The 9940-nt window shown below is 34.9% G+C and overlaps 1 protein-coding gene across 1 annotated transcript in view; it reads left to right on the top strand.

Annotated features, from left to right (window-relative positions):
- The window catches only part of Dnal1 (dynein axonemal light chain 1), a 41304-nt gene that overhangs the window by 25607 nt on the left and 5757 nt on the right, over positions 1–9940 (top strand). Inside the window, exons 6-7 of the mRNA XM_047541258.1 lie at positions 5690–5816; positions 6759–6899. Coding sequence (XP_047397214.1) covers positions 5690–5816; positions 6759–6899 — 268 coding nt within the window. The remainder of the gene's footprint in view (positions 1–5689; positions 5817–6758; positions 6900–9940) is intronic.

Genomic DNA, 9940 nt, shown 5'->3' on the forward strand with positions numbered 1-9940 from the left:
GGTAGAACTTACCTGTATATGCTGAAAATGAATAATTTTCAAGATATACTATTAAGTGGGAAAAAAGCAAAGTATATTTACATATACATATATTTGCCTAGAATATTTTTGGTGATAGTTGTTACCTTTAGAGAAGGAGCTGAGGTTATGGGATAAGAAAATAACTTTCCATTTTATATTTGTTTGCACTGATGTGTTTTTTAAAATCTTCTATTACTCTTTGCCTTTAAAAAACAAATTATTACCCCCCTCAAAAAATACAATTAGTATTTGTACATCCGCTTTTATAGCAGCAACATTCACAAAAGCTGAAAGGTAGAAGCAATCCAGTGTCCATTGACAGATGAATGAATAAACCCCCCCAAGGAAAGAAAGATAAGATTATGAAGGAGGGGAGAACAGGAGGAAAGGTGAGGCGCAGCAAAGGGAAGAAGCAGAGGACTTCAGCCAAGATAGTCAAACCCAGGCAATCTGATTGCTGCTTCCACACCGTACTTCAATGCAGTTTTGAAACTATTGAATGTATTTTCTTAGTTTGGCAGTATGAACCTTGCTATCTAGAATTTTAAAGTTTTTATTAGTCAAATTGTTGTGATGTTGGTGTTTTGTATCTTATATAGAAAGTCCTAGCTACTTCTAGATTGTACAAAGTCTTATATTTTCTTTGTCTTGTTCTTTTTCTTCTTGTAGTACTGGGAATCAAACCTGGGGTCTTGTACATACTAGGCAAGAACTTTACCACTGAGCTACATTGCCATCCCTGTTTTAAAAAGTTTTTGCTTTTAATCCATCAGGAGTTTTTTTTCTTTTCTTTTCTTTTTTTTTTTTTTTTTTGAGTTGTAGATGGACAGAATGCCTTTATTTGTTTATTTTATGTGGTGCTGAGGATATAACCCAGTGCCTCACACATGCTAGGCAAGCACTCTGCCACTAAGCTACAGACCCAACCCCTGGAGTTTATTTTTACATGTGTTCAGGCATCAAAACTTTTTTTTTTCTCTCTAAACAATTATCTATTTATTGAAAAGCCTCCTTTGCCCACTATCTGGAAATGCCAACTGCTAAATTCTTGTATGTGCATGGGTAGGTTCCTTGACAGTCAGTTCTGTTTGTTGTTCCTTCTGTATATTTCAACTCCAGTATCATGCTGTTGTAATTTTCTTTAGCTTTAGAATATTTTTGGTATGTATTGGGACAAGTTCTCTTTCCTTTTTCAAAGTGTTTATGGGTTTTCTTCATCATTTACTCTTCAGAGAAATTTGAGAATCAGTTTATCAAGTTCGTGAACATAAATTCCTATTAGAATTCTTAGTAGAAATGAATGAAATTTATAGATTGATTTGAAGAGACTTTATATCTTTGTAATAATGAATCTTCCCTTACATGAAGATTTTTTCTGATTTATTGTTATTCAGTAGAATTTTTATTGGTGCATAGTAATTACACAAAATGTTGGGTTTTGTTGTATCATATTCATATGCACATGACATATTTCAGTCAATTTCATTCTCAGTACCTCCCTTGCCCTTCCCCAATTCTTGTTTTTTTTTTTTTTCCCTACTGTGGTCTCCCTTCTGTTTTCATGAGATCCATTTTTTTCCTTTTTCTCTTTAGCTTTCGCATATGAGAGAAAAATAATGACTTTCCGAGCCTGACTTAATTTCACTTAACATGATGCTTTCCGGTTCCATCAATTTTCCTACAAATGACATAATTTTGTTATTCTTTATGGCCGAATAAAACTTGATTTTTTGTGTTTATTTATATGTGTATATATATATATATATATATATATATATTGCATTTTCTTATGCATTCATCTGTTGTTGAACACCTGGTTGGCTCCATAACTTGACTGTTTTGAATTGTGCTACTATAAATATGGGTATGCATATATCTTTATAGTATATTGACTTTAATTCTTTTGGATAAATACCAAGGAGTGGTATAACTGGATCATTTGGTGGTTCCATTCCTGGTCCTTTGAGAAACTTCATACTGACTTCCACAGTGGCTATACTAATTTACATTCCAACAGTTTGTAAGTAGAGTTCCCCATCCCCTGCATCCTTGACATCATTTACTGGTATTTGTACTTGATGATTACCTTGCTAATTGGATTGAGATGAAATCTCAGTGTAGTTTTGATTTGTATTTCTCTAGCTATGTTTAATATTTTTTCATATAATTGTTGGCCATTTATATTTCTTTTGAGAAGTATCCTTTAGCAGAATTTTATCATTTTAATTCCTATAAATCCTTGTTCATTTATTGAACAAAAATGTATTCCTGGGCAATTTATAGTTTTGTTGCTATGACTAATAAGGTAATTTCTCTGTAACAACCAGCACTACTAATAATGATAACAATAATAATAATAATAATAATAATAATAATAAACTTCAAATGAATAAACAAAGCACTGAAGACATCTTCAAAACTTAGCCTATCTAGAATTCCTATCCTATCTTATTCTGTTCTGTTCTATCTGAAATTGATTTAATTTTTAAGTAAAGCTTGTTGCAGTAAATAAGTAAAGAAAGCAAACTCAGCAAATTGCCAATTTGGAGAATTAATCAAATTGGGAAACTTTTGGATTTCTTTACCTGTACTTGTAAAATTACACTAAATAAGTGGCAGACCCCAGAATTGAACTTAATTTTTTTTTCCTTTTGGTTTTGGTCCTCACACATGCTAAGTGCACCCTCTGCACATGAGCCTGAGCCAGTATGTTTTTAGTCTTTTTTTCTGCTGCCTCACACTTTATAAGTTGGAAACAAGAATGATGGGGATCCAGGACAATGAAAATGTATGTGATAAAATTTAGATGATCTTAAAACTAATTCTTCTCCTCCAAAAGATTTATGTGATACAGTAATTAGATCATTTAGGAAATGTCAGAATACTACTCCAGAGTGCTTGGTTAAATCACAAATTTGTGATATAAGAATGCTAAGATAGGGCTGGGAATATAGCTCGGTTGGTAGAGTGTTTGCCCCACAAGCACAAAGCCCTGGGTTCAAATCCCCAGCACCACAAAAAAAAAAAAAGAATGCTAAGATAGACTGATTTAAAATTTTCTTTTACTTTAAGAGTATTGTTACTTCTACTTGAAAAATTGAAACTAAGATGAAATACAGGGTTTGGGATAACACACAGAGCTTCCTCAGTGCACCCCATTCTCAAGTTTTTCCCCAAGCTCCACCATTATGGAAAATACATTAAGGTATATTTATTCTCTCTATAGTCTTTTTTTTGTTGTTTTCTTTTTTGCTGTCCTAGGGATTGAACCTGGGGTATTATACCACTGAGTTTCATCACCAGCCCCTTTTTTGTACTTTGAGACAGCCTGTGAAGTTGCTGCAGCTGGCCTTGAACTTGCAATCCTCCTTCCTCAGGTTCCTGAGTAGCTAGGATTACAGGCATGCACCACTTACCCAGCTACTCCATAGTCTTTAAAGGGACAGTTGCTGGGGCATAGACCTGGGGTCCACATTGTAGACACTGCCATGAGGATGTGGGTAAATTTGGAGGGGGATAAGAAGGGATGGAGAATCTAATTGATTCTGTCTTCACTTTTTTGGTTTTTTTAAAGGAAAAAATTCACTTTTCTGAAGTCTATAAAAGAAAATCTTTGTGCAACTAGTGATTATATCTATAAAGTTTGAGAGGCAGTGTGATAGAACCTTTTTAAAATTTTTTGTTCTTTTTAATTATACATGACAGTGGAATATATTTTGACATATCATACATACATGGAGTATAACTGCCCGTTCTTGTGGTTGTACATGATGTGAAGTTACACTGGTTGTGTATTCATATATGAACATAGGAAAGTTATGTCTGATTAATTCTACCTTTCCTATTCCCATTCCCCCTCCCTTCCCTTCATTCACCTTTACTTAATCCAATGTACTTCTAATCTTCTTCCTGCCCCCATTGTGTGTTAGCATCCGCATTTCAGAGAGAATGTTCAGCCTTTGGTTTTGGGGATTGACTTATTTTACTTAGCATGATAGTCTCTAGTTCCGTCCATACCAACACATGCCATAATTTTGTTCTTCTTTTTGGCTGAGTACTATTCCATTGTGTACATATACTACATTTTATTTATCCATCTGTTGAAGGGCACCTAGGTTGGTTCCATAGCTTAGCTGTTGTGAATTGAGCTGCTATCAACATTTATGTGGCCACTATATTATGCTGATTTTAAGTACTTTGAGTATATACCAAGGAGTGGAATAACTGGGTCAAATGGTAGTTCCATGTTTTCTAAGGAATCTCCAAATTACTTTCCATAGTGGTTGTGCCACTTTGCAGTCCTACCAGCAATGTATGGGTGTACATTTTTCCCCACATCCTCGCCAACATTTATTGTTACTTGTATTCTTGATAATTGCCTTTCTGACGGGAGTGAGATAAAATCTCAGTATAGTTTTAATTTGCATTGCTCTAATTGCTAGAGATGTTGAACATTTTTTTACATTTTTTTTTTTACTATTCCTGTTTCTTCTGTGAAGTGTCTGTTCAATTCCTTTGCCCATTTAATGATTGAGTTGTTTGGTTTTTGTTGTTTGATCTTTTGAGTCCTTTAACTATCCTAGAGATTAATGTTCTATCTGAGGTGCAGGTGGTAAAGATTTTCTCCCATTCTGTAGGCTCTCTCTTCATGTTCTTGATTGTTTCCTTTGCTGCGAAGAGCTTTTTAGTTTGAATTCATCTCATTCATTGATTCTTGATTTACTTCTTTGCTTTAGGAGTCTTGTTGAGGAAGTTGGTTCCTAAGCTGACATGATGGAAATTTGTGCTGCTTTTTCTTCTAGGAGGTGCAGGGTCTCTGGTCTAATGCCTAAGTCCTTGATCCATTTAGAGTTGAGTTTTGTGCAGGGTGAGAGAGAGGGGTTTAATTTCCTTTTGCTACATATGGATTTTCAGTTTTCCCAGCACCATTTATTGAAGAGGCTATCTTTTCTCCAATATATGTTTATGTGATATAACCTTATACTATAATAGAAAGACCAAGAGTTTAAAGTTGAATTTTATATGCCAAATAGATAAGATGAGTTGATGGATGGGTAGAGTTGATAGGACAAGTATAGCAAATTGCTTACAGTGAATATGTAGTATTGGATATGTGGGCATTTAATATAAAATTCTTTCAACTTTTTTATGTTTATAATTTTCCATAAAAGTGTTAAAAAACCTGAATTTTAGAGCTAGGTGTACTACTTAATATCAGTATAATCTTATAAAAAGCCATGATAAAAATCAAATAATTTGCCTTGTCTTATTTAAATGTTACTAGGACCAAATTAATCTATAGGAGAATATCATGAAACTATATTATGCAATAAAGTGATCAAATATTGCCATTTTTCTCCTTTTGGTGATTTCAGTAAGTTATTCTTGTTAAAGAATATTTTGTAAGTTTTTGCTCAATGAATCAATCAGAAGGAAGAATTCAAATCAGTTTGAAGAGGGGAAGAGAATGTTCTGCTTCATTCCCTCAATGAAAAAAGAACTTCCACACAAGAGTCAGTGTCAGCTGTCCTACAAGTGAACGGGTGGGAACAGGTGGACAGGCAGGTCTTAGTGCTCTTTGAAAGCCATTATCTGTTTCTAAGGAAGGAGGCAGGAAAAAAAATAAGGTTAAAAATAAGCATGTAAATAAGATTGCTTTCTCTTTCAGGAAGCAGTAGGGGACACGTTAGAGGAATTGTGGATCTCCTATAATTTTATTGAGAAGTTGAAAGGGATCCATGTAATGAAGAAATTGAAGATTCTGTATATGTCTAATAACCTGGTGAAAGACTGGGGTAAGCGGAGAGTGACTCTTTGCCAACCTTCTACCTCCTGTTTATAGAAAATACTCAACTGGGAAAAAGGCAAATGGGATTTCTAAGCACAGATATAGTTACAGGAGTTCCTGTATAGGAAATAGCTATTGGAATTCCTAATTTTTAAAGGCAAAAATATCTATTTAAATATTTACTTAAAATGAATATAATTGGGAAGATTGTGGTCCTATTAATCATGAAAAAATTGTTGTCCAAGGGCTGAAGGAACCAATTTAAACAATTCTTGAGTAGAAGACTGATTGGTCTATACCTATATGCTTTGCTTTTTTATTGTATGCTATTCATTTGTCATGTGATAAATCTGTTAGAAGTAATGAACCATGCTAAACTCACGGCACAGTTGAATATGGACATTTATCTCTTCCCTCAAGGAGTTTACCGCTTAGTGGGGAAAAATTATTTATAAGTCAATAATTATAAAACTGACAAATTCTGCAGTAAAGATTTGAATTAGTTGCTTTAAGAACTCAAAAATGAGGGTATAGGTAAAGATAAAAAGGCAGTTGAGCTTGGCCTACACTGATTCAGCACAGCATAGACAAGACTGTCATGAGATCAATTTGTTCTTCTTTTCAGTCTGATCCTCCTCTCCTCCTCTTTTTTTTTTTATAATGTATTTATTTTGATTCATTATATATTTTTTATATAATTTCCTCCTCTTCTTATCTCACCCTTAGGCTAGCATTAAAGATAGAAAGTCTCCTTCATCCCTCCCATCCTATAATGTCTTCAGAGAATAATTTCATTATAGTAAGATTTCCCTAACCTTCTTCAAAATCTTAAACAACTTATTGTCCTGAATAGTCACAAATTGAGGGTTAGTGATTGGAATTCAGTCTTCAAAATTGTAACAGTAAAACTTAACCATTTTAACATGGAAAATGTGCTTTGTACTTGTAGCTGAATTTGTGAAGCTGGCAGAACTGCCGTGCCTTGAAGACCTGGTGTTTGTCGGCAACCCCTTGGAAGAAAAACATTCTGCTGAGGGCAACTGGATTGAAGAGGCAACCAAGAGAGTGCCCAGACTGAAAAAGCTGGATGGTGAGTAGTCCTGGGCTGGTTTGGAAATGCTTTACAGGTATAAAAATGGAATGTTTGGTATGGGACCACGACAAGGAGTCAAACTAAAGAAAATGATAGGTCGTCAGCTAGGCATGGTGGTGCACACCTCTAATCCTATAAGGTAGTCAGGAGATTGAGGTAGGGGATCGAAAATTTGAGACCAGCCTAGGGAACTTAGTGAGATCCTATTTCAAAACATAAATGGCTGGGGATATAGCTAAGTGGTAAAGCACCCCTGGGTTCAGTCCCCCCAGGACCACGAAAAAGAAAATGATAGGTCATCCCTAATCTTCAAGACCATTTCTGTCCATATGAAATTCAGTGGTTCAGTTTTAGGCCAGGGTGAGATGAAAAACTCGCTAGGATATTTACACTGGTATGAGATCAGCCTTAGACTAAAAGCTTATAAGAAAGCTAAGTGTATTCTAAAGTTACAAAAGTATTATTTGTGGAATGATTAGACCTAAGTGATAAGTAGCAGTTTTTTCATAGTTGGGTCAGAGATTTAATGTTCTGTCTTACGTCCCACTACCCAATTTTAGTTTCTGGTCCCTAAGATCCATGTTAATATTAGTTGATATTCCTGACTAACTGGGTCAAGTTCAGACTTCACCACTTAATAGCTTTTGTGACATTGTACTCATTAATTAATCTCACCAAACCTTGTTCATTTATGTTATAAAAACTGGAGAATGGTAATAATACCACTAGCAATCATTTTAGAATATATATCTGGGCTGGGGATATAGCTCAGTTGGTAGAGTGCTTGCCTTGCAAGCACAAGGCCCTGGGTTCAATCCCCAGCACCGCAAAAAAAAAAAAAAAAAAAAAAAAAAAAAAACGAAGAATATATAGTATATAGTATTATAATGAGGACTAAATTAAATAATCAATTTTAAACATTGTGCTTAATACAAAGTAGTATTCAAAAATTATCATTATTGTAATCACTTTAAAAGATTTTAATAATCCCAAAATTCAAATATATGAGAAATATTTCAATATAAATTAACTTCATTTTGACTTTGAACATCTCCTCCCCAATTCACTTAACTGGACCATTCAGAAATTTAGTCTTTCTTTTTTCAAATTTTTATTTATTTATTTTTTTTAATTTCAAACATCTTTTATGTTCTTTTTTGTTGTTTGTGCTATTTAGATATACATGATAACAGACTGCATTTTGAGTCATTGTACACAAATGGGGTACAACTTTTCATTTCTCTGGACGTACACAATGTAGTTACACCATTCATGTAATCTTACATGTGCACAGGGTAATGTAGTCTGTTATTCTTAAGGTCTCTGGACCTGGAATTATGCCATCATAATAGAACAAGGTCATGGGAAGCATGGTCCTATGTAAATTGTCCCCAAAGGTTACTATCAAGATATCTATTTGTCCCAATTCCCAAGGCCCTTTCAGAACTCATTCTGACTGCTCCCTGCCACATCCATGCTTCTCTTGGGTTATGGAAATGCCTTTTTGAGAATGAAAAAAGGATTCACGGCCATAGGATTATCTCCTAAGATAAAACAAACAATACCTTCTGGGTTTATCTCCTTCCAGTGGTGCTATCAGGAAGCAGGGCCAGGATTCCTACTGTACCATAACCCTAAGGGCTTTCTCTCTTCTGCCACCCCCAGAAAATATCTTTCTAGTTTGGGAAAAATCATCATCCCCTCCTTCTCCACATTATTCTCTATCTTCTCACAAATAGTATTTTCTTGGTGTCTTCTGTAGCTTTTCAAAGACAAAACCAGCATATCTTTTTTCCGCTCTCCATACTCCCCATGAACAGACAGGCACAAAGCTGACTAGACTGCCATTTTGTGAATGAAAGGGAAATACCCAGAAGAAAAGAATAAGTAATATCCAACACACAGCAGTGGTAGTGGTGGTGACCACCATCATCATAGGGAGCCTGAGAATGTTTTAGAGGTTCTGATACATGTATAGAGCTTTTGTAGACAATACCAGTTTTCCAAAGTTTCATTACTATCCAGGAGGGTTTGAGCACTCTAGCTGTTCCATCCTCTCACTAGCCTTTGGTATTGTCTGTATTCTTTGCTTTATTTTTTTAAAGATTCCTCAGTTTTGAGTATAAGCAAGAGAAGAGGACCAAAAATAGGCAAATTAGTGATCATGACCATTTCTGTTCTGGTCTCCCCTCTTTGGTTCAGGATAGACCAAGATGATTCCTCTGGGACTGTTCAGAGTGGCCTAAGGTCATTATTTGGTTCCAAAAGCACAACATGGCTTAGTCTATTCAGGATCTACATGAGGGGTTCTGTTTCATTTTTAAGTGAAGGGGTTCATTTCCCTTGTGCAATTCTGAAGGAAATAAAGGCAAATGATTTCAAATTGTTTCTAGAGTCCAACCAGAGTTTTCTTTTTTTCTAAATACATTTGTCCAATGCTCAGTACTCAAACATTTTATTCACCCCAACTTACTGTGGCAGTTGTTCTTAAACAGAACTGCATCCCTGTGGACACTTAAGGACACTTAAGAATCTCTAGGAAGACAGTGAAGGAAAAGTGTACAACTTGATAAGTTTTCAAATGTCTACGAAACCATCACCATCACCATCACCATAGTTTCCCTACTGAACTTGTGGCTCAGCCTCAAAAGTTTCTTTGTGCCTCATTATAATCCTTTGCTCCTGCTCCTGACTGTCACCCCTCCCAAGATAATCACTGATCTATTTCATGTCTCTTTAGATCAGTTTGTGTTTTCTAGAGTTTTATGTTAATAGAACCATACAGAATATTCTTTTTTTTCCCATCTAGATACACACCTAGGGGTAAAATATCAAAGGTAGTAGATTACTTCTCGGGAGATAAAGGAATAATCAGAAAGAAGCTAATAGACTTTTAAGATACTAGTAATGTTTTAATTCCTAAATTCTTTAAATTTTTATACTGTATTTTTGTGAATATTTGCAATTAAAAAATAAAAAGTAGTAGAGTGTGTGCTTAGCATGTGCATGGCCCTGGTTTTGATTCCCAGCACCAAAAT

The sequence above is a fragment of the Sciurus carolinensis genome, chromosome 2, assembly GCF_902686445.1.
Source record: "Sciurus carolinensis chromosome 2, mSciCar1.2, whole genome shotgun sequence".
Classification (NCBI taxonomy): domain Eukaryota; kingdom Metazoa; phylum Chordata; class Mammalia; order Rodentia; family Sciuridae; genus Sciurus; species Sciurus carolinensis.